This window comes from Fistularia commersonii, chromosome 18 (genome assembly GCF_037954325.1).
Source record: "Fistularia commersonii isolate RoL2024-O1a breed Wild chromosome 18, RoL_Fcom_v1.0, whole genome shotgun sequence".
NCBI classification, from domain to species: Eukaryota; Metazoa; Chordata; class Actinopteri; order Syngnathiformes; family Fistulariidae; genus Fistularia; species Fistularia commersonii.
The window spans coordinates 15,688,230-15,713,667 of NC_141301.1; the positions used below are offsets into that span (position 1 = coordinate 15,688,230).

Here is a 25,438-nt window from a genome sequence, read left to right on the forward strand (position 1 = left end):
CAGCAAGTCAGAAGCCTTGCGGGTTTTAGAGGAATAGCATCACAACAAACAAAAAGGAGAAAACGCGGTTTCAACACGGACGGGAAAAAAACACTTGGAACTCAGTGAAGTCAGTGATTGTCAGAGTTGTTTTCAATTTCACACGATGTGGAATGCAACTCGGGCCCGAACGCTCATTTTATTTTATTTTACACCGGCGAGATAGCATGATTTTATACTCCCACTCAGCATTAGTAATGTGTCCCACACAAACTTGTTCTTTGTGCCACATTTGGTTTGTTCTGATCTGGTCACCCCTGCGCCGGCACGAAAAAAAGAAACCCGAAGACTCCTACACAATGTCCGTCATTTGATCCCACTTCTTCGAAAATGCGCAGGGCTCTTTTGCTTTCTTTTCAAGTAGAAAATCTCGAGCGCTGCGGCACAAGCTCCTCGATCGGGTTTTGCGTTAAGTCACATCACGTTTACTGTCGCTCTATTTTGCGCGTTTGACATTAGCGCCGACGACTTCTGCGATGGAAATTCCTTGTTGTGAATATGCACGGAAACTGGGTCACTGAGGTAACAGTACAAGGTATGAGCTCTGCCTTGGGAAACCACACGCAGCTCATAAAGTATGAAAGGAAAAGCACAAAATATCTGCAGTCTGGATTTCCAGCCCGGAAAGGGGAAAGGGCTCCGTGACAAAGCGACCCGTTTCGTCCTCTTAAAAAATAAAAGCCAACAACTACAACAGTAATTGCGGTGACTTGCTGTGTGCGTTCATAATTAAAGGTCAGCCTGACTTTGACATTCTTGGCATTCGCTGATTTCCCGGTAAATACGGCGGCGCGGAATTTATAGTTCACCTAGAAATGGGAGCGTGCTGTGAAAAAGCCGTTCGCAAATGTTTTGTGTGAACAGTGTCACACCTGGAGCCTCCATTTCTCTCCCAACGCCATTTATCCGCCACGGTTTGTATTGCATACGCGAGTTGTAAAATGTGATGATCGCCTACGTCTTTTTGATTGAACTGAGGATTTCGTACCATCACGGCTTGTTTTTGGTCTCACTATTTAAAGTCCTACTGTACCGATATACATCGTTTCTGCGTTTCTCAGTAGTGTTGTTTTTCCCAAACACAAGGAAATGTCTCCCTGATTTGTCGCCGCGTATTTGCATTTATTTAACATATGCTTTGCTCTTTCAGTGTCACTGGACGTGCAGATCACACCCAGCCATGGTGAAATTAGTCTCGGAGAGTCTAAATTCTTCATGTGTGAAGGTAAGTTTATCAAGCCATCACCACATAGATAGAGGCCACTTTTTACGCTCTCAGCTGTCAAACTGAAATTTTTATTTCGGTCCATGATTGCGGTGCTTTACACGCTGTCAACGTCATCCCCGGGTGACATCCTGTCATGTATTTCCTGGGGTTTCCTTGCAGCTACAGGCGGCACTATGTCTTCCATTAGGGCATCGCATCTGTCCGCGAGATAAAGGGACTAATAGTGGAGCGGAGAGGGAGCGGGCGAGTAAAGAAGGAAACCTGCTCGTTACGTAGTAATACATATAATACATCATACGTGTAGCTCCGCTCAGCTGTCTGAGAGCGCTCAATATAACGGATTGATTGATAAATCATAGCATTTTTGGCAGACGTGCAATCAGAGGAAATGAAGGGAAACTATTCGCTTTGCTTCGTCCAGCACGTTTTGGTTTTAGACAACCATTGCAACCTGTTATTTTCATTTTGCCACTAATGAAAAGTAGCTTTATTTATTTGCAAGCCAAAAGCAAATTCTTTCAAACCCCAGTACCGATTTGGAGGTGGATGTCGAGAGCCACTGGCGTAAGCCGTTTTTTTTGCACATGCAGTGTCATCTATCTGTCGGCGCTAACTCGCGTCCTTGTTTTTGATTTGTAAATTGTGCATCATTGTTGTCTTATTTTTTTTTCGGTCTTTTTTGTGCCGTCAGTCGTAGGCGGGGCCAAACACATCGACTGGTTCGGACCGACCGGGGACAAGATAGAATCCAACAGGCCCGACGTGACGGTAACCCGTAACGATGAATCGTCATCCACCCTCACGTTGTATAAAGCTGGAACTGAAAACGCAGGGACGTACAAGTGTGTCGCTACCAACGGAGACAAGCAAGGGGAAGCAACAGTCAAAGTGAAAATCTTCCGTAAGTTTTTTTTTTTTTTTTTTTTTTTCCGAACCTTTCGCAGTCTCACAATTGAGCTGTACGAGTTTGACAGCAAAAAAGATGGTCTTATTGAACTCATAGTACGTTGTATTTTATTGACTGCTCAAGGGCAACACATTACTCTTTTTCTTTTCAAGTGAAGATGGATTTTTCATTAGTTCTATGAATGGTCGGAAGACCATTAAAAGGCTGCCTAATGATCCTGTCTGTGTTGCAGTTCTTCTGAGTAATGGTGTTTATTTTCCATGAATGCTGAGCATCAGCAAATGTCCATCATTCAAGAAATCTTTTGATTTGTACAATAACAACTTTTCTGTTATTTCAGGACCGTTTTTAGGTTTCTTTATGAGCAGCGGCTAGCCAACACACACCGTGTCAGATGTATACAGAGGTCAGATATTGCAATCATGTTCTTTTTGTCCCCTTTTAAAGGAATAGAAGAAATGGTACTAAAACTTGCACAATAAAAGTACCGTATTTTCCAGACCGTTGAGCGCACCTGAATATAAGCTGCGCTGGCGAAAAATAAATGAATATATATATATGTGTGTGTACACATGTAGGCAGCTCTTGTCTGGAAGCTGCAGGTGTCCACATTGTAACATGAGATATTCACACACAAACTTCTTTTTTTTTTTTTTAATGAAATTAATGCATGTGACATCCACAAATACGTTCTGGAAATTATTTTTTCCTACCTGTGCCTGTAACACGGCTGATGACAAAGGTGAATAATAAATAACACAAGGAAAAGTCCGTCCATCCATCCATTTTCTATCCCCGATATGTCTATCCCCTCCAGCTGATGGCTATCTCGGCCTTCCTCCTGCGCGCTAAAACCGTTAAAGTCGTCTTTTTTTGGTGTCGGAATTGAACGGCCACAGAATTTCACGCTGGCCTGATGTGACCAGGCTAAATGTTTTGGCGGCATGAAGCTCGTCACCCCCCAAAAAAATCCATAAATTCGCCACCGTGTTCAAAGCATGGGGGAAAAGTAGCATTTCAAGTCTGAAAATGACGGTAACGACGCATTATCTATTTTACATATTCCAAATTCCATTGAAACATTGGCATGGTATTGCTAATCCAAACACCCGGTCTGCTTTGCTTTGCCGGTCAGATTTCCAGTAGGTAATAACATTGTCAACAACTAAACAATGTTGTAGACCAGGGTCTTGATTTTGAGGCCAAGGACCCACAAACTGAAGAAAAGATAGGGCCCCCACTACATATTTATATGTATATATGAATAAACATACCTTGTTATTGTGCATTCCATACTGAACCATTCACATAATACAGAGATTCAAGCATCCTTTTTTTATTTTAAACATAAAAATGCAAAGATGCTTCTTGCCATTTATTAATGGACCTTTAGAATCGATAGCGATGCCGGTATCAACATTGCGTGGTCATTATGGTCAGTCCCCACCTCTTGCCCGATGGCAGCCTGGATGAGCCGTACAATAATTCGAATTTTCTTATCGACCAAAAATTCCCCCCCGCCGTTGAAGACCTCCGGGCTAGACCGACCGCCAAACACAGTAACGCCGCATTCGACACAACAACCCGGAGTGTTATTTTAGGCTGGACATACATTGTAGATCACAGAATCAGAAAAATGTAAACCATCTGCATGCTGCTACCATATTCCGTCAGAACTCCAGTAAACATGTCTCTGCTCTCAGCCAAAGCTTCAGTTGTGTTTCTTTGAAAATAAATAAGCAGTTTGTCAGAAGTCATCTACGGCTTGTAGGAATTCCTGCGGAAATGCTATAAGGCACGGTGAGTGCTCTTTGCCTGTCTCTGGATGAAACCGTGCTGCTCGAGAACCACTGGTAATGTATGGATCTGAATTCAGATCTCAAGGGGGAAGCCGATGAGTCTGAATACTGAAATGAAACGTTCGTATTGTCGTCGTCCTCTAATCATGCCGGGCAACCACAACATCGTCCGGTGGAGGAAACCAAAAATAAAGCTGTAGATAATTCTGCCCGCTGTTCAACCTCTGACTAAAAGTTGCATGTTGTGCATTTTTTGCTGAAAATTTAACCCCCACTTTGTTTCCTCCAGCAGTCAGTACATCTCATCAAAAAAAAAAAAAAAAAAAAAAGGAGAAACCTATCGAGAGCATCACGCTTGTGTTTGCTCCGACTGTCATTTCACCCTTGTCAGGCAGAACATCACCATTACCTTTTTTATTTATTGTATTCTATGCATGCAAACGTTATAACAACTACCTCTGTCTTGACTCCAGGGGACATCTGTGCTCGGAGCAAAACAGCCCACATCCTTAGGCAACTGCACCCAATAACAGCCGCACACAGCATTGCAGGACACAAATAGCTGCTAGCTTCTTCCGCCTCTTTGGGTGACCTATTTCTCTCAGATGGTCTGTCACAGTGTTCCACACATTATAATGCAGGGAGTTGTTTTTTTTTTTTAAATACCATCCACGGTGGTCAAAGATTGTGTGTTTCAGGTTCAGAAAATAATTTCGGTCCGGACTTGTATCACCTCAGAACAACATGGTTAAAAACAACGGTCTCTCCGAATGCGAGGTGTTACTGTAAGCAAGATGTGAGTCGGCCCAGTTTATCAAGTGGTAGAAGGAGCTCCTGTGCTCGCAGCAGGTGTCGTTAACCAATGGGTTGGTTACGGAGGTCAAGGTGGATTTGGAAATGGTTAGAGTGACGACTATTCAGTCAGAGGAGTCTGTGAGGGTCAGTCTTGGATATGTGCTGCTGAAGAAAGCCAACATTCAGGGAAATAGATTCCTCTCAGTGCACTTTGAAATTTGTAGAGAAGGTCCCAGAACCCTCCGGCCCGCAAAATGGATTTGAAAAATAGAAACCAATCAGTTGTCTGTGAGAAAGTCATTTGTTTAGAAAATATAGAAATGAGCAGTGCTACCTATTTGTGCTGATTAAAAAAAAAAAAGGGAATAAGGGGGGATTTAAAACAAATAACAAGCAAATAAAGGAATGGCAATTTTAATAATATCCCGTTGCATCTGGAAGACAATTCTAACACAATTACACTAATGTGGCTATATAAACGGGGGGAAAATATTTCCCTATTCCAATCATGAAACTGAGAAAATTTCATTATACCATTAATTACAATGTGTGTTAATTGTTTTTTTTTTTCTATATATTTTCCAGAGAGAATTACCTTCACTAATGCACCGTCACCCCAGGAGTTCACCGAGGGAGACACCGCCGACATCATCTGCGATGTCGTCAGTTCCCCTCCTCCCACGGTCCTGTGGAAATACAAAGGTGTAGGAATACAGATGGAAAAGGATGGTAAGGTTACCCTTTGAGGCACTGTAATTATATTTTAAGGATTTGGCTAAGAAGTGTCTTATTATCAGTTTCAGGAGGACCGAATTATCCGTCATTAGCAATAGGAATGAAAGGAGCGCCGACCTATGGCCAGACGGAGACGCTCAATATATTTATATATATATTATACTTCAAAGATTGTTAAATACTCACTCTTTCATGATGTAATGCTCTTGACATAATATACACTGAGGATCTGTAAAAAGCTAGTGCGTGGGAATCGGTGACATCCCATAGTGATGTGATGGACTGCAGCTCTGCGCGCAACCCCCTTTCTTCCCAAGTGTACAGAAGAAACTAATCATCGGCCTGTGGGCTAATGATTTGTCTTGTCAAAGTCCTCTCAACACAAAATTGTCGGCCATCACCGGCAACCATCGATTCTAAAAGAGAGAGAGAGAGAGAGAGAGAGAGGAAAAAAAAATGATACCCAGAGAGGAAAAAACATTAGGAAGGAAATAATTTGCCATTTTCACAAGATTAAATTCTCCAGAGATGTTAAAGAAAGCGTGGGGTTGCGTGGGTCCACGGCGGACACTTGGTTGTCAAAACTGCAGTAACATCCCTTCCTTTTGATTTTACCGTCGCGCCAACATGTGTCTTATGACTTAATTCCCGTTTCCCACAATCTCGTCCATCATATATGAAAGTGATCTAAGATTCCTTGTGATAACGGAAGGGATACATCTTTTCCATCAACCGGCAGCTCGTCCTCCTCCGGTCCGGCGTGACCGTCGGGAAACTACGGAGCTGTTGCACGATGGAAACAAAGACAGCGGCGTAAAAGGAGTAATCGGATTACCGAGCCCCGTTAGCTCGTTTAGAGAGGCTACTACTCAAATGAATGACCGTAATTGTTAGAAATCTAGTGAATACGCGCTTATTGACTACCATTACTACAGTAGATGCAAAGAGCGCTGAGCCGGCGGCGTGTGTAGGTGGAGTAAGTTCTAAGCATGAAAATAAACATTTTCTAGCGTCTGTTGTCATCGCCTCGATGAACATTAGCACCTCGGCTAGTCCGATGTTAATTTCATCTTCCAATAATCTTGGAACTAACTTCATTAAGGCAAAATCTCTGCTCTGTTGCATCACATCTTGCACAAACGGCTCCCTTTGTAATGAAGTAGCACCGAGAGTTTTTAGTCAACAGTAAGGGGGGGGATTCAGCTGTAAAGATACGCTTTTCTTTCAGGGAGGCAGATGAAAAACAAAAGCCAGCATGGAGATAACCGTGAATAATCGTCTTAATTCACAGCGATCGAAACGCGTTTGAAATGCCGAAAACCCTCCGTCTCCTCCTTTGTCGTTAAATATTTTTCCGTGTCTCCTGGAAAAACTTGCCGGGGTTTTTGCCATTCAGAGCACGACTGGTGTGGGGGAATATTTCAAAGTTGCCTTTTGTGCTTGAACTACATGTGTTGCTGCGTCCGCTCCCCCACAGTGACTCCATGGCTGCGGGTTGGGAAATTACTGCTTCACTGTTTCACCGCTGTTCGCCACATCTCTCTTCTATTTTTCCTCTGCCACCCTGAGAAGTAGTCCCCTCTTTTTTAATGGAGGTTTATTGATACAACCGCAGGGACCTACCTAATGACGGTCTATAATGGCTATGCAAATTGGCCAGTGTCTGAAACTTGAAAACTGACTGTGTCTGTCCTTTACTGTCTTCATCTCTGGGGTTTATTCTGTGCTTTGAAAGGGACAAATGAATTTGGTTCTGAATTTAAAAAATGATTTGGACTCAGTCATTTGCCCCAGACACTGAGCAATATCAAAAAATGTATTATCACAAGAAAAATAATAACACGGGCCTATGCGTCGGCTCTTACAACGGTATTTGGGATTACCGCATGATTCAATTTATTCAGTTCCCATTTCTGCTCAAAGTGAGGGAATTCTAGGGGGCTCTGGCCATATCTGCCTCCTATTTTTGGCTCAGGTGGGGGACTGGGCTTGTTCGCAGATATTAATTTTTACAAAGAAGAAAACCGGGTCTGGAAAAAAAAAGCCTTGTATATTCAATATTTTCATCCGACTGTAAGCCCGCGACAGATGCATATTTCCAAGACCGGTTGATCTGTTGCAATGCCTTATCTTGAAGAATGTGTTAAGGGAAAAGAGGAAAAATAGGAAAGGAATTGGAGGGACGAACGCAGGCGGTTTAGCATCGGACCGCGATAAAAACTCCAGTGATTCGCTCCTCAAATAAAACACGCCCGAAAATGTAACACAACACTGCGAATGCCCTCTGCTTGCTTACAGTTCGATTTAAGGTACTGACCAACAATCACCTCCAAATCCGGGGAATAAAGAAGACGGATGAGGGTTCTTACACCTGTGAGGGCCGACTCATGCCCCGCGGTGAGATCGATCTGAGAGCCATCAAGGTCATCGTGAACGGTAAGTGTCACTGTCTTTTTTCCACTCGCGCCACTTTCTGTCCACTCCGTAGCTCTCATGTGCAAGTTTTTTTTTTTTTTTGCGCGGCAAGTGTCCTGAATATCTCAAATGTGTAGCTCCGTGGATGCAGGGGGAGGATTTCCAACACCGTTTATCTCAAAGATCGCCTAATGGTTCCTCCCACGTGTCCTGAATCTTCTGAAAGTATGTGGTATTTGTCTCAGTGCTTCCGACCATCAGGGTCTGGCAGTCGGAGGTGAACGCCACGGCGGACGTGGGCCAGTCTGCCAGGTTGACTTGCGCCGTTGATGGTTATCCTGAACCCATGGTGACCTGGACCAGGTAAATCTCTGATAATAGCCTGTTACCGTCCATCAATCCATCCATCCGTCTTCTACTGCTCATCCCGGGTCGGGTGGCGGGGGCAGCGTCCACCTGGTCCAGCCCTTCCGGGAGGATCCGGAGGCGTTTCCAGGCCAGTCTAGAGATGTAGTCCCTCCAGCGTGTCCTGGGTCTTCCTCGTGGCCTCCTCCCCGTTGGACGTGCCCGAAATATTTCACCTGGGAGGCGTCCAAGTAGCATCCTGACCAGATGCCCGAGCTACCTTATCTGGCTCCTCTCCACGTGGAGGAGCAGCGTCTCTCCGCCGAGCTCCTCCCGGATGGTCGAGTTCCTCGTCCTGTCTCTAAGGGAGAGCCCGGACGCCCCGCGGAGAAAAGTCAGTTCGGCCGCTCGGATCCGTGACCGTGTTCTTCCGGTCACGTGAGGGTAGGAACGTAGCGCGCCGCCTTTAGCTCAGCTCCTTCTTCACCGGGACAGAGCCGTGCAGAGTCCGCATGGCTGCTGATGCTGCTCCATCCTTCCCTCACACTGGAGAAGCCACCTCCTCCCCGACCCGGAGCGGGCACTCCGCCGTTTGCCGCCTTAGAACCACGCTCTCGGATTTGGAGGCGCCGATCCTCATCCCGACCTCCTCGCTTTCGGCTGCGAACCTCTCCTCGCCGGAGATCATGGTCCGATGAAGCCGACAGATCCGCATCATCTGTAAAAAAGGGAGGACCCGATCAAAAGGTTGCCAAACCGGATCCCCCGGAAACCCTGGCTGTGCCTCGAAATTCATTCAAGTTATGAAGAGCCCGGGTGACAAAGGCCGACCTCCACCGGAAACAAATCTGACTTACAACCGGCAATGCGGACCAGGCTCCGCCAACGGTCACGCAAGGTTGGAACAGCCTGTTTTACAGGGTTCAGCACCCCATTCTCCCGGAGAACCCTCACAGGATTCCCCGCGGGACTCTACCGGTCCACAGCACACATGTAGACCGGTTGGGGAAACTCCCACGGACCCTCACGTACCCTGCTGAGGGTGCGGAGCTGCTCCACAGGGAACACGACCGGGACGAGAAACACTCGTTACCCCGAACCCGATTACTGATTTAACCCGATTCCGGCTTGGAAATCAGTGTCTGTTACATTCGAAGTTTAGTTGTCAGATTTCCCATAAGTGATGAACCAGTCCTATTACGGCGGTTGCTTGTTATGAGATTAAATAGTGTGGAAAAACTTTGTCGAGTCCATTTAACGTCGCTGTTCTTTTACTCGGATCCGTGCGATAGGGGCCGCCAGCACTAAAGATATTCTCCTCACTAGTTTATTCATTGCAGCGGGATATTTAATTGAGTCTTATTAAAGGTTTATGTCAACAGTGAAACGTGAACCGTGCTGTCATCAGAAGCGGCATTGTCCCGGCTCTTTGAATGGCGCCATTGATACGTCCCCGTTTTGTCCAACGGATCCAGGTCATCCTGTTTCCAAGACGGGAGTTAACCTTTGTAAACTATTCAGATAGAGGAGCGGCAAACAGACCGCCCAGAAACTACCGGGGCCCGTTTATAACACACTGTCTGGTAAAACACGTGTTTGTCCGCAATTGCAACGATAAGCAAACGAACTTTGTCGAAAGTTGTATCCAGAGTCACAGACCGGGAAGGATAAGAACGCAATTTTTACACCTATGGAACCAGGGCACGTTACGCTTTATGTCATGACAATGTAAAAATGACAAGCAAAGGCTTTCCAGGGAAAAAAAAACCCGCCGTTAACTTTTCACTATTCAAATCTTAAAACTCTCCTCTTCATTAATTAAAATTGGAGAGTATAGCGTATAACTGAGACTGCCACGGGGCTTCCAATGTGACGACTTTAACAATTTCATTTGGAATTTATGGGACGGCCGACATACGGCTCAACGTTGTCTGTCATTCTGTCAACAGGAACCAAGTGGTGCTCGAGGCCGAAGAGAAGTACAGCTTTAATGACGATGGCTCGGAGATGTCGATAAAAGATGTGACCAAGCTGGACGAAGGGGAGTACACCTGCACCGCCAGGAACAAGGCCGGGGAAGCCGAGCAGGAACTCAGTCTCAGAGTTTTTGGTGAGCGGAAGAGTTTACGTCGTATCTGTAAAAGTGACCGTAAGAGGAGCTCAAAGCATGCGGGGATGGCGTACAAGTACGGAGGTGGACGAAGAACAAAAGTGTGGTTATTTCTTTTAATAACTCCGAGATAAGATGAGGTGTTGTTCGGGTGTGGGCCGAGGACGGACCTGGAGGACTCGCGCGACGAGCCGAGTAGGATGAGCGCCACTCTGAAGCCAGTATTTCTTTTGTTTCACTTACGTCTTCATGTGAAATCTTTAGTCATTTCTTGCGCAGCGTGAGAGCGTCTTTCTGGAAATCGGGGACATTGCACACCTTCGCAGCGGCACCCATCCGTTCTATGCCGACGGATTCCGCACGTGCAGACGTCTCCGGCTGTTCCACGCACCCGCGGAAAAAACACATTTTCACATCCGCCGGCACAGACATTTGGCTTGAATTTCAAAATGCCTTGGTTTTCATATGTGAAGTCAAAGAAAAGATAAAGAGATCTGAAAAAAAGATTGATTTTTTTTTTTTTTTTTTTTTTTTTTGTTTATTTTCCCTTCCTTGAGAGCCGTAGTTAGCTCATCAATAACGCATCGTCAAAGAGCCTGTCCGTTGATTGTGGATCCAAATGCCTTATAGGAAAGGGTTGAACGTCCAGTCTCCATTCATTATACCCGCCTTCTCGTGTTAAATTGATTAAATGGGAGACTTTTGCAAACACTACATGCCGTATTTTTAAATAGCACATTCACTTTTCTCATCAAATTTAACAAACAAACATTTTCTCCGTGCCACACCATGATATTTGAATTGACCATGGAGAAATACATAAGTGATCATTAAGAAAACAGCGGGAAACGGTGTATTAATTCAATTCACACGGTGAAAAAGGCTCAGCATTTTTGTTTTAAAAACAGCCGCCCCACACGCGGTTGTCTGAGCCTCCGGTGCACGTGTGGTCTTTTCCGTCACGTACACCGGTCACAAGCGGATCCCAATCCCGTCATGTTACTTGATTCCAAACGATCAATAAATGAATGCCGCTCCACTCGTGAGTGGGTGCGCACGGTGTCTTTTAATGGCACACTTATCATTTCTGCAACGGGGGGATTCGCTGCAGGTAGTTCATAAATATGCATTGCATATTTGTTTATTCCGTTAACCGACAGACGTGTGCGAGCGGACCGTTTACAAGAATGCACGAAAGCCCCCTGAGGGGAACCTCCCATGATGTACACAATAATTATTGTTCACACTGTGATAGTTTTGGGTGTTTTGTATTTATAAATTCAACTGCGCACACCTGCGCTATCTCGTTTGCGCGCTCTTACTCTCATGTAGGTGCGTGTCACTGTCTGAATATTGACGTTTTTAAAAAGCAGGCAAATACAGCTCCGTTCACTGCGGGCCCGTTGGCTGTTGGTCAATAGCCCATTTTATTACCAGCGCGGCGTCAGCGCTGCAGACCACGCCTTTTGGAAGGAAGGATAATAGTACGTTTTCGACGGAAACGTGGTCACATTATGAGGGTTTGTTGAGCCGCATTTTGTAATAACAGTGCATTTTGTAATAAACGTCCAAAATGTAATAACTTTTTCTTTTCATTTTGTAATAAAGCCGCATTTTGTAATAAACTGCCCCGACGCATTTTGTTATAAATTTTGCTGCATTACGTAATAAGTTATTACATATTGAGAAGATTATTACAAAATGCACTTGCAAGAAATGTAATAATATGGTGCATTATGTAATAACAATTCTAAAGCATAAGTTTGTTAATTGTATTTTATTTTACTTAAAAGTATTTGTAAAAGCTAGGCCTATTATTAGTATCACTGTATTAGCCTAGTAGCAGTACTTAGCAATTACTATCAGTACACTATTCAAAGGTTGCATTAACAGAGAATATTCTATAAATTCCATGTTATTACATTTCCTAGAGAATAAAAAAGTTGCAAGTGCATTTTGTAATAATCTTCTCAAAATGTAATAACTTATTACATAAAGCGGCAAAATTTATTACAAAATGCGTCGGGGCAGTTTATTACAAAATGCGGCAGTTTATTACAAAATGCGGCTTTATTACAAAATGAAATGAAAAAATTATTACATTTTGGACGTTTTTTACAAAATGCAGCTCGACAGGGTTAATGGCTGGCGGTGCCGGTCGCCATGCAAGTGCACACCTCATCACGACTGGAAACACAAACCTACAACCGCAAAGCTGCTCCATGACATTATGTATGATATCGAAATGTTTCCAAGTGGTCCATAAATTCTTAGAGATGACAAGAGCAAAGAAAAATGATAACGCATATAACGTATAATTGTATAAATTGACTACTAGTGAACATAAAAAAAAAATCTCTGGATAGAAATAGCATATGTATCGCAACATGAAAATGAACTTGACATTTGTAAAACACACGGTTGGAATCAGTCGGCTCTTGATGAGGACTTCTAACGCTCCTTGAAATAGGAAATCAAGAGAATTCATAGCCGTTCTCATAGTTTCACATTTCTTCTCCATAATCTCCAACTATAGTGTTGTCACTTCCCAGATACTGAAGAATTGCATACCAAAACATCTTGTATTCCACCGAGCTTAGAAATGATGCAATTTAAACATCGACTAACCCGAGCTAACTTGTCGAATCCCTTTTGTCAGGTTAAATTTCCTAACAAATTAGGCCTGTTTTGTTTTTCTGGAACACATAGGTTCTACGTTGTCTGTGAAACTCTCGGCGTCTTCGCCTCTAATTTCTCTTTATTTTTCTCTGATCAAAATTGTTTCCAAACAGCGCCCCAGTTGCTCTTTGTCAACCGTTTCAACCAAGACACGGCACGGCAAAGCAAACAATAAAACAACACCGCTGCAGCATCAGTGAACGAGTGGAGTGTGTGTGTGTGTATGTGTGTGTGCATGTCTGTGTGTGTGTCCTATGTTATCGCACTTGTGACGCCCCGCTGTGGTTTGAATGCGGGTTTTCTTTTAATTTGACAGTAAATCTTACATGCTTTTGGTGTCGTTCGCAACATACAGCAAAAGAAGGGAATTCGGTGAATCACCACTTATTTTGCGGCAGGGAATTAGCCGGTGTGGGAGCAGTGACTTTCTAATCCCACACCGAAGGCAGTTCTGCTTCACTGCAAGCACGGTGCATAGGTCACTGGAGGCTGGGAGATTTATGAGGGAGTAGACCCGCATTAAACATATAATGCAAGGTAACATTAAGTGTATAAAAGGCGTTATTTTACAATCCGGTGTCACTTCACCAGTTCGCCATCTGTGCATCTAAACTGTCTGTCTCCCAAGATGTATGCTTGCATTGGAGTTTAATTAGAGCTGTGCATATTTTGCTTTTGGAGTGTTTTTTTTTTTTTTTTTTTTAATCCCTTTAAAAATCCCAGTGTTTGCATTTGAATTCGTGTACAGCCTTTAGTTTGTACAGAATGCAGACGGGTTGTTTCATCCCGGTAAAATGACTGGTAACACAAGTATAATCTGGATCCTATTTTTTCCTCATTTGTTTGTTTATCAAAAGAGCTCCATCCCAGTTTTGCCGTTTGACTCACCGTCTCACCTCCTACCGTATTCACCGAGGAGCTCGTTTATCGTCCGCGCCGTCGGGACGACCGGAACCGCTAGCTTTCCTGTCACGCTGCCACAGCGGTTATTACTTTGTGCTTATTTTTCGCAGTCAAGCCCAAAATTACCTACATCGTAAACCAAAGCATCTCTGAGATGGAGGAGCAGGTAACTCTGACGTGCGAGGCTTCCGGAGATCCAACTCCCTCCATCAGCTGGAGCCACAGAGACCATGTTTTCACGGAAGGAGAGCAGGTAAAATATATTCAGTAAGATCGTGGCTCCATCTGTGATCATAGTGGCTTAAAATCCAAATCCATGGAACTGTGTTTTGATCATAAAGGGCAGCCGTAGTGGATTTTTTTTTTTACCTGACAGAAAAGTAGTCAAGTGTTTATAAGGAGTAACGGCCTCATTTGCATTCTACCCACCGAATCTAATTTTACCTGTGCTAAGAAGAGGTTTGACACAGGATAAAAAAAAAAAAAAAAAAAATTGGTTGCAGAAAATTACTGGGTAGAAACTAAAATGAAAATAAAAATAACAGCGCCGGCTCTGGTGGAAACCTGCGAAACAATCAGCACTAAGTTTCCTAATAGTAAACTCAGCAAGAGGGCACTCGAGGAAGGCAGGCCACCCACCGCCAAGGCCGGCAGCTCGGTCTTCTCTTTATGCAAATCTACTACGGGAACCGACGCACTCCGCTGTATTTCCAGATTTTCAGCCGCTGTTCACACAGCCGGTTCATTTCTCTGCCCACCGCTTTAAAAAGAAATACCTTTTCCCTGTCGACTGTCGGCGCAACCTGCCGATGCGGTATTGCGATGGCTCGGAATAATACCGCCAAGTCTGTTTTTTTTATGTTTTCGTTTCCCCCTTTTAATGCGAATGGAAGATTTTTCCGAGACATTAAAGAGATTGTATCGAAAAGAGACCGATCCCGAAATGTTGAGGAAGAGCCGTCTGCCCAGATATTACCGGCAAACTCGCCAAAAACTAAAATATCACTTCCCTGGCCTGGTGGGAAATTAAAAACACACGCCCAAAAAAGGGGGAGGGATACAGGGTGAAATCTGAAGCGCTTATTTCTTTAGAAAAAGAAATGAATTATCTCTGACCTGAATTCAAGTCGTCTATTTGTCATGTAGAAGGTGAAAACCCTGAGCATCGTCCGCGTACGACTAATTATTTCCTCGGAATCGGAGACTCCGTGGATCTCATCCAATTAGAAAAGCAATATGTTGTGAAGATCAGGTTGGACGCGAGATTACCCGAATGTCAAAAAAATGAAGATCGAAAAATCGAGTTACAAACAGCCTCAAATCACCTTGCGGTAATAATTGAACGCCGTCTGTTTTTGGCTTCTTTTTTTTTTTTTTTTGTCCTCTTAGATTGAGCACTTGCAAAAGACGAGTGTTTAGAATCTCATTCCCTATTACCATTTAAGTGCTCCTTCTGTTGATAGAAATATTTAGAAATAACATTTTATCGTAGAAGAACATTTATAGATTTTTTTTTTTTAACTGCCATTATTAAGTTGATGTTGGATATGCAATAATAAGATTATTTGTTTATTTTTCATTACATTCGTGACGGGTACCTTTTTCCTCCTCCTAATTCCTCCCCAACTAGTCAATATGGGAACCATCAAAAAGCTATGAATTCCAGGGTTGTGTGCTTATGCACATAGCTGGGTTCTTTACCGCCCTGCTACGGTGTTGGGGTAATGGAGGGGAAAATGTTGAGAAATATAATGTAGCTGATAGAGCAATTGCTGAGGCAGGGCATTAAACCCAGTGCTTTTTTTTTTCCCCCTACAGGCACATCTAAACAGGATCTACCAGGTATGAAATCCACTTGGCACAGAAAAGAACTGGGTTACTCTACAAAGTGTGGCTCCAGATTTGACAAAGCACCCACATAAATCAAAGAATCACCATTTTATTAAAATGTTTCTGGCTGTTTCCTGAGAACGGCCCCATCGCACGGCCCCGCCCGTTCATTGAACCGCCGTATTCTCTCCAAGCGTCGCGCGTAAACGCCACCGATCTGCAGATTCGAGCCACGATATCATGACATCAGATGGTATTTGGTTAATAAGATCATAAGAGGAGACGCCGTTCATCAACGCATTTCACACCATCCCGTCGCCCGACTCAAACCCGGCCGTCGTTCATATTGACTTTTCATTCTTCTAATGACCGTAAACTGAGGGCCAAACCAAGGTCTCCTAAGGTGACGCCGTACCTGGATCTTCCCTCTCGAGTGTCAGAGGCAGAGCTATGCGGACGTTAAAAGGTGTGAATCGGCGGGATAGAGTTCTGATAATACGTTCTCCAAGCTCGCACAGGCGAATGGTGTTTGCGCGGAGCACGCCGCCGCCGCCGCAGAACACGCCGTAACTCCCCCGTAAACTGGAAAGCATGCGGTCGTCAAAGTTTTACACGGCTTCCGTATTCCCTCGCGCAAAGGCCACATTAAAAACGGCGTTTTCCCGTAATAGGCCTCCTTTGACGTCCCGTTTGTATCCGCTCCCGTTTTCTGAAGAAGTCCTAATGGAGAAGGAGAGTCGTCACAAGGAGGCTCGGCATCCGGCGCCTCGCTCGCACCATTTTATGTTATAAAGCATTACTTGGCAAGCTGTGCCGTACGTGTGAAAATTGACTCTTCGGCTGAACGGTGCGAAAATAAATATCACAGGGATGCTTTTTTTTTGTTTTTATCGAAAAAGAGGCAACTACAGTATCCGGCGCGCGGCGTCAGTCTGCAGGTCGCTGTTGTCTGTCAGCTCTGGAGGCGTGCACAGCTGGGCTTTTGTGGCGCTGTTTGTGATCTGCATCCTTCTCTTCAAATTCGTCTCCATTCAGATGATACCTTATCGAGTCACCGCTGGGTTTGGTGAGAGGAGATGTGGAGGATAATTTCTGACTTTTTAAAAAAAAGAAATGCGCAACAGAGCAGATTTTTGAGGGTGATCTGCGATAAAAAAAGGGGGAGGGAGAGGCTGCTAATTTTTCATCTCCCGTTTTGATGATGTTTTGTCCCTCATGTTTTCACCGCTGACGGGTGAACTATTTTAGCTGGGCGCTAGCTTTAAAAGCTTTCGCTACATCGCCGCATTTTCGTATGAAAATACAGCGTGAGGGTCACATTTCGAATGCGAGGTGGAGATGAGTGGGCCGAGGAACGAGAATAGAGTCGTTGTTTTCTGTTTTTCCTTCGCCTCTCGTGTCGATGCTCTACCCTGTTTTTGATTGTAATATCGTGTAGTGCTGTAATTAATCCAGTGCGAAGACATTTTCTCTTCAGACCTGAAGAAGTCTGTAATCCCGGAGAGGATTGTCCTCCGCAACACGAGACGTGACCGTTTTTTTTTCTTCCTTTTTTCAGGATCCGTGATAATATACCCGTTTTTCCGAGTACAAATCAGACGTATGGGAAATTAGTGTTCTGGGACAGAATAGGGGATTAATGCAGTTGACAGGAAGAGACTGTAAACGTAACACTGAGTTTCCAAATGGATGTTATAATCCAAGGTCAGAGAATACCTTCATATTGCAGCAGCACAAAATGTCCACATCTTCACTCTTCATCAGCACCGAAGCTTTTCTCGTCTCTCCGTAGCTGATGGAGAGTCCTTTGTGTTTTCACATCAATACCACTCTCACGATACGTCGAGCTACATTTTCCAGACTTTATTCTTGTTTCTTTTTCAGACCAAAGGAGGAACAGTAGCAGCATAGCGGATGGGTTTGTCGTAGGTGCCGTTAACATCTGCCTCAACCGGCGCTTCACGATTAGGTTAACTCATGTTGTCAGATCCAGTGGCAGGATAAGGAGAAGTTCTGAAATGTTACAACATGTAATGGATGCAGTTCCTGCTTCGCTTCTCGCTGTGCCTCCATGGGTGGCGGGTTATCCGGTTTCCTCTCAAAGTCCAAAATGAGAAGATCAACCGAAGCCTCTGGATTCTCCGTGGGCCTGAATGAGAGGGAATGGTTGTGTGCTGTGTGAAGGATAAGCGGTGAATCGCCGACCGCACGGCGAACCATAAAACAACATGGTAGTGCACTCCTTTACTGTGGTTTTGTGGGACCGGTTTTACGCACGGCGATGTTTCCCTCGGACCGTTTTTTTTTCTCCGTTCACAGTATCTAACGCGAATACAACCATTACGGGTAATTACAGTATAAAGTGCGGCGGTCAGGCCGAGGCGGAAACGGTCGTTTTTCAAAATAAGACCCGAAAGGTGGAATGAAAAACGATTTCCTTTGCGGACCGGCGCCAAATGATACTTTGGACCCGGGGTTTGGTACCGCTGCTGCAGACCAGATGGCTCACATCTCCAACTCTCGGTCAAAGAGAGCCGTGCGGTGATTCCGTCCCGGATGAACGGGCTTCTGTCGGTCTGTTCCGACTCCCCGCCGTCTCCTCTGGTCGTCACCACGCACGGCTTCTTTTGCTCTTGATTAAGGAAAACTCGTGAGCTGGAGTCGACTCGCTCCGCCAGGTGCGTTTGTTTTTTTTAACACGAGTGAAATCGGCGGAGCGTCTCTTTAAGTTCTCGTCCGCTTCGGTAAGTTGCGCGAGTAGCGAGTCGGAAGGCCAGGAAGAAGCCCGCAGACCGCCGCCGTCCCCGGGGACGCCGCTCTGCCTCGCTCGCACTGCGAGGATTTACCGGATTTAGCAAAGGTCGGTCTCGGGGTTGGCCAGAAATGTGCCAGTTTAAAATCCTCCTGTGCAGAAACCCGAAGAAGTGACCCGCTTTCCTTCGGGCCGCCGCGGTCCGGAGGCAGAGCCGGCCTCACCCGCACAGCCGTGGATACTTCGGGATATTGTTTTCAATGAGAATCTCTCTCTTCCAAGTGATCCTTTGTGATTCACAGTCTCTGCATCGGATGATTAATGTCTGCCTTTGCTTGAATCTATTCTTATTGTATAGCCTCGTGTTTTAAAGGTCAACACAAGACAAAATTATTTTGGGACTCCTGCTTGCACGTCTCTGTCAACAGACACAGGGAAATGTTTTAAGAAGGTTCACTGTAGTGTAAAATAGAAAAAGCTGTGATAGTGAACATAAATACGGCAGAATAAACACTGGATTTACCGGAGAACAGTTGTGAGTTTTGCCCATTTGGAGTTTTCTTTTCAAATTCAGACGGGTCCAGGTCTTTGATTACATTTCCTGCGAGTCTTGTCGAGATAAATGTGCGATTTAATTGCCAGGAATGTAAATGAAGAATTTACCCATGCTTTGTACATTATCTGCATAATGGGTGTTTTGCCCATTTTAATACGTATTTAACATTCTGCTTGATTCGCACCGTTCCGAGACGCATAATCTGGATTTTTATTTATTCTTTCATTTATTTATTTTTTTCCATTTTGTTTGTTTCCGTAGAGGACAGGGGGAAAGTTGCAGTAAAATGGGAGCGATTATGAAAAGCAGGGTTGTTCATTGTGGACGCGTGCTTTTCCCGGACACGGCGTTTATCATCGAACCGACTCAAAGCCCATTGTTTCATTACGTCTGGCCACCATCCAGGCGGACAATTATTAATTCAAACCTTCAAAAAAGTCATTTGTTTTTATTTTATTACCGGATACATGAATACATTTTGAAAATGAACGTTAAGCGGCGAGCAGCGTATACAGTATTGGGTCACAGAAACTGGACGCATGGATGCAGCAACATCCTGGCCGGATCGGATCACGGAAACGTTATAGTCGCTAGAACAGCAGCCCTCGCCGACCAGCGCGGCAAGAGCACGGAAGTTAATGACACAGGTTGATGACGGTACGCCTGACCGGCGCCGGGAGACAGAAAACACAGCCAGGGTTTTGTATATTTATGCGTTGGTTGCGTTCGTACGTCTCCTTTCTCGACGCGGCCCTCCGCTCCGATCACGTCAGGAGAGAGGAGGAGGAAAATCCTCCCGGGGGAAGGGGGGAAAAACAATGGAGGGTAAAAATGATAAGTCCCAATAGAACCGTGGCGATATTGTTCTGCGGCGTTTCGCTCGGAGAATTGATTACGTTACGGCGTCTTCTGTTTTACACGCTTGCATCTGCTGCCGTTCATTGTCCTTTTGTCTTCAACAAACACCTGTCACAGATATGACGGTGATACACAAGCCGCGGAGACAAGCTTCGGGATGAAGCCGCGATGTTCCGGACTATTAGGTTCCCTGTTTAATTTGGCCCATCCATTTGTCTTTTTTTTCTTTTTTTTTTCGTCCCTTCTTTTTTGCAGAACTCTGACACACGACCAAGTGCCTCTTGTAATGATGCACCTACCTGCCTCGCCCTGTTTTGCCGTGACATTACGGGACTTTCCGGCTATTAAAATAAAATCCCCGTCGCGTCCTTTTCAAACGACTCGCCAAATGAACACGTCCACATTGTCGGTTTTCTCATTTTTGTGTCATGAAAGGCTCGTCAGTGTCACAGATAATAGGTTATCTCAGAGGAATGGATACAAGTCCGCTTTTGTTTTTTTAATGTGGTTCGGTTAAAAACATGGAAATGTTAGCAAGTAGGGAGTATTATTTACTTTAAAATGACTGTAAACATAAAAAAAAAAAAAAAAAAAAGAAACATTACATTATCGAATTCCCAGTGATCCACTAGAAGGAACATTACGTAACAAAGTTTAAAATCATCTATCCTCGCCTCGGCCCGCTTCTCTTTTATCCCGGAGCTGAACATGTCAGGAAGGAAGCTCAACTATTAACAACACCTGAAAAACACAGGTCCCGAGGGAAAGGTGCGATATTGACTTATTTTATTCCAGCGTGGGTGTCTGTGTGTGTGTGTGTGTGTGTTGTGTATGTGCCGCACCAGACTTCTATAATGCGAGTGTGTGTGTGTGAAGAGGTTTTGAAACACACGACACTGAAGAAAAGAGGTGGCTGGTATGTGCGCTGTCATGGCGGTCACTTTAATTACCGGCCGAGCTTGAAGGTTTTTTTTAAAGGAGGGTTTTAAAGATGATAATCGACAAACTTTGCAGCGTAAAGTCGTGGCGGCGAAATGTGCGACGCAAATACTCGACCGGAAAGCGGACGCAAAACCTCCAGCGGTTATTTGTAGTCGTGGTCGAAATGGTTACCATAACAGCGGGGATCAGAAATGCTGCTTTTGAGAACAGTTTTAAGGTCGAGCTATGTTGAAGTGTTTTTCTGGGATGGTAGCGGGAGCCTCGGTCCTCAGCTGGATCCCGGTGGATTCTTTGCAAATGTTCCGTTTAGCGGGAGCCATTTCCACAGTCTTCTCTGGATTAATGTGCACTTGGGAGAGCATAATAAGATTGCATATTGCTTTTTGTTAATACATGTATCTTACGCATATTAATGATTTAGTGATTTATAAGCTGCCAAAAGGAGTGAAGAGTGAGCGGGAGCTTATTAATTTTTCAGATATGACTGCATGCGTAATAGTACCTTGGTTTTACGGCGACGTATGGCCGTGTCGGAAAACAACGCCCGACTGTCGTCGACCGCTGAGGAAATGGGGTTGCGCGTTTTCCCGTCAGAAGCCCGTGGCAGCGACGGGTTTTATCTAAAGGCTGCAGGAACCCTGTATTGACATGTTTGTTCCAAACCGTGAATTCGCTGATAGTTTGCGTCTCTCGTTTTGACTCACAATCATTCCAACAGGTCGCTTTAATTTGCTTTGCTTTTCGGTAACACCTGGCAAAATGGCTGGTTTTCCATTTTGCCCGTGAACGTTCATCACGTGCGCCATCACATACCATTGTCACGATCGCCATTTTCTGTTCGGTGTTGTGAAATCCATCAAGCGTGCTCCCCGAAAAGGCTTTTTGTCATTAGGAATCGGGCTTTTGGCTATCATTGTGATTTTAATTGACATTGATGTCGTCTATTCCAATCCAGAGGATTGTTATCATCGGGTTTGATTTCATCAAACATGACTGTCGGCGGAGCGGCAAAATCACTTCTCTCCTTCTCAACATGTAATTTTATTTCACTCAATAACTACAAGGCGGCAGGATAAGAAGTCTGAATCTCGGTTTTGGTAAGGGTGGATTTTATCGATTTGCAAATCTGGTAAGAGGACCGTTTTTGACAGTCCGCCTCCCACGGTAGCCGCGCTGTAAGAAATCCATATATAGCTTTTCACAAAATAATTATGTGCGGAACAAATAAAAAAACAACGCGGGGCCGCAATCGATAACGGGTTTTAAACCGTTATTAAAGATCCGATGACGGTGTGGGATCTTTTTCAACTTTATTACAACGAAATGGAGAATGAATGACCCGTCCTGCTCAGCCTACCTGCGGGCTGAAACGATTCGCGGCCTCACGCAGAGCCAAACCAGCGCTGCCTAAAAAAGGGAAACCAAAATGGATGCCTCGTTAGTAAGTCACCGACTTTTGCGGAAGAAAGTGGCATTTAGGGTTCCATTAACATTTTAGCCGATGGACTCCTCCTGCCCAGAAAAGGATTGTAAATCAATAATTGCCTAACTACTTTACCCAGCTGGCAGACATATCTTTGCTGTTGCAGTTTAATGGAGTCACCTCTTCCCGATAAACCAATAACCTTCTTATCTGTAAGCATTTGTGCTATCGCCACGCCAGCCGGGCCTCTCCTCTGAAGCGCCGCTCCAATATGCGGCGCTGAAAAAGACACACGAGGGACATCCTAAAACTATTTGTTTTTTTTGATATAAAAAAAACCTTTGCGATGACACAAGAAGTGGCTGCGCTACAGAAACGCGGATTTTTTATTTTTTATTTTCCCCCCAAGCGAGCTGATACATTCGACTCAGGTGTCGTCGATTTCAAGCAAATGCGCCCGACTCATAAACACTTGAACGCGACGCGAAGCAAACCGGCTTTGCTTAAATGAGGATTGCTTTCTAAGAACTGCTCTGCCTTTTGTTTGTTGTTCTCTCTCTCTGTCCTCTACAGGCGTCATGGACTCGTCCTGAGCAACACAAGGTATTCTAAATGCATGACTTTTACCTACGCCAATCCATCTTCTATGTCAGGGGAGCGTAATTCAATTCTGGATGGATGCAGATGGAAATCCGTGATCAGAACTGTCCAAAAGAGTATCGGCCCTCGGAAAACGTTGGCCGTCGCCGACCTCTCCGTCTGTGTGTGTGCGTGTGTGTGTGTGTGTGTGTGTGTTTGCACGCAGTTTACATTTCATAACTCAAGATTAATTTCCTTTTATCTATAACTTGGGCTGCCAGCAAATGACACCGTGATTTTCTATCTAAATATGTTTTGGTTTGTTTTGTTTTTTTGGGTCACCATAAATTTCACAGATGTTTCTCTCACTGCAAATTTGTTATCTGACATCTTTTTTCTTTTCGTTTTTTTATTTTATGTTTTGTTTTTTTTGCTTTTTTTCTCCTCAAGACTTTCAGTCAACTGATAATTTATGTGAGAAGCAATATTAAAATCTCCTCGCAGCTGCAGTGTGCAGAGATCCTGAGCCATGGACTATTCGTGAAAATAAAAATTGGCAAAATAAAGCGCTGCCCACATAAGCTTTTCTCCAACACACTTTGCTTAATAGAACTTTCTCTTTGTTGATGTGCACAACTGTTTCAACTGCAGGATGAAATGTTTGGGTTTCTGCATTCTGCTGTCTGTATTTTTAGACCGCGCGGTCTTTAAATAGTCTTCCTAATTTATGCCGAAGTTGAAGGAAATGCATCGCATTAAGACAGTTGTTTTTTTTTTTTTTTTTGATTTTTTTTTATTGCAATCGAGATTTGATAATGACAGTGTGCTTCCAGCAAATGGATCGGCGCTGACTATTAGCGCGTCTGCTAGCCGGGGATCCCGGTACGAGGGCGGGACGAACCCGGCCGCCACACGCGAGCGAAGAAAATAGGAGCACTTCTCCAAAAGTGATTTACTGCGTTCGCAGTTGTACTGCCTTCCCGTTTTCAGCGAATTGCGTTAGAAATATTCTATTTGGCTTTTCCGAAGACGAAACATTTGAAGTTTCGCTTTGAAAGCCATTTCTTTGATTTATTAGCTGATGGCGCTACGAGGCGAGCCAGCGCATCAGAGTTACATAAACATTTCAGTGATAAATAAGCGCACCCACCTATCCGTAACACCGTGAAGCAGGAATGGCTGGAAACATTTTTTGTGCATTTTCAGTTTCAGCTACATCCGGAGGTACATATTTCAGATCGCATCTGATTTGCATTAATATGCCAGGCAAGCATAATGTTGACTTTCTGAAGTGCAGGGTTCAAGTCCTCCTGTACTCTGAATTAATCCGTGTGTCTGTACACGATATTTCATTACGGAGCAGACACGGGAGAATTTGCGCTATCAGCTGTAAGCATGCCGGGCATTTCTGTCGCGGATGCGCCGGCTGTCGTGGACTCGTTTCACGAAATGGGAGTGCGAATTCAAAGGAGGGTATTACCAGCCATATGCCGGCCCAGTCGAGACACGTCTTTAAGGTATTCTCAATTTTATGCTCGGATATTCCCGCTGTGTCTCCTCAATTGGTGAAATTGAGGAAGGTGTCACAGAGCTCCGCTGTCAGTCCGGGATGATTTATTAGAAGGGCTTACAGTCCCTGGACTGTATTTCCTCCTCGCATATCTGGGGTGCTCTAGACATACAAAGTGTTTTATGCCCCCCTAATGTGTGTATGCATATAAATATAATGTCTGCTCGGAACCGTAAACAAATCCCCGCGTCGCATTCCGCCGGTGAATTTTTCTGACACCCGCCGATAAATCTCATTGGTCTCACGTAGCGGGCGAGACGCCTCGGCCCCCGAACAGAACGCTCGGGATTCTTATGCGAAGCCAGAATCATTATTGAAACTCACTGGCTTGTTTTCCCCTCCCGGTGAACACACCGTGGCACATTGCCGAGGCGCCCGAGCCGGCGGCGGTAAAACAAGGGCCGAGGGAGAACGCTCTCTGCACAGAGGTCAGAATGAAAGGGTATTGTGTTATGTAAGTGTCTCCCTAGTCTTGCTACCCACTATGCATAATGAATGCCCCAGACATGCTTAGTCTATTGAATTTGAATACATACTAAACAGGCTTCTCTTACATGGCTTCATAGACGGGCTCCTAATTCAATATGTGTAAAAGCATCTGTGCCATTGTTTTGCCCGCAGCTTGGATGAAAGCCACGCAGGCAACCGAAAGAGATGCTCAGATATCCAGTCATTCACGTTGTAAAAGGAATATTTCACTAAACGCCAATGCTAATTGTATAAAGTAGTGCTTAATAGAAACATGTGCTCCAGATCCATAAATTAAAGTTCGCGATTTTTACGGGTACGTTTTAAGTACCGCGTTCTCAGATAAATTCAACCGGATGAGGGTGTGATCTTTCTGACGCTCTCGCTGAAATCGACGCCGTAAGCGAGCCGAGGTGCTCCTGAACGGCCTTTCCCAGAAATGGGTTAAAAAGTGAAAACAACATAGAAGTAAAACCAGAAAGCACCAACTACCACGAGATGAGTC

The 25,438-nt window shown here is 44.6% G+C and overlaps 1 protein-coding gene across 2 annotated transcripts in view; it reads left to right on the forward strand.

Moving 5' to 3' along the window:
- Positions 1-25,438, forward strand: part of ncam1b (neural cell adhesion molecule 1b) — a 71,687-nt gene that overhangs the window by 27,529 nt on the left and 18,720 nt on the right. Inside the window, exons 2-10 of one of the 2 annotated variants that reach the window (XM_086165141.1) lie at positions 1,190-1,264; positions 1,959-2,168; positions 5,354-5,497; positions 7,802-7,939; positions 8,164-8,281; positions 10,213-10,373; positions 14,066-14,208; positions 15,774-15,797; positions 22,890-22,919. In XM_086165141.1, the coding sequence (XP_086021267.1) occupies positions 1,190-1,264; positions 1,959-2,168; positions 5,354-5,497; positions 7,802-7,939; positions 8,164-8,281; positions 10,213-10,373; positions 14,066-14,208; positions 15,774-15,797; positions 22,890-22,919 (1,043 nt within the window). The remainder of the gene's footprint in view (positions 1-1,189; positions 1,265-1,958; positions 2,169-5,353; positions 5,498-7,801; positions 7,940-8,163; positions 8,282-10,212; positions 10,374-14,065; positions 14,209-15,773; positions 15,798-22,889; positions 22,920-25,438) is intronic. The other variant, XM_086165143.1, reaches the window with a different exon arrangement.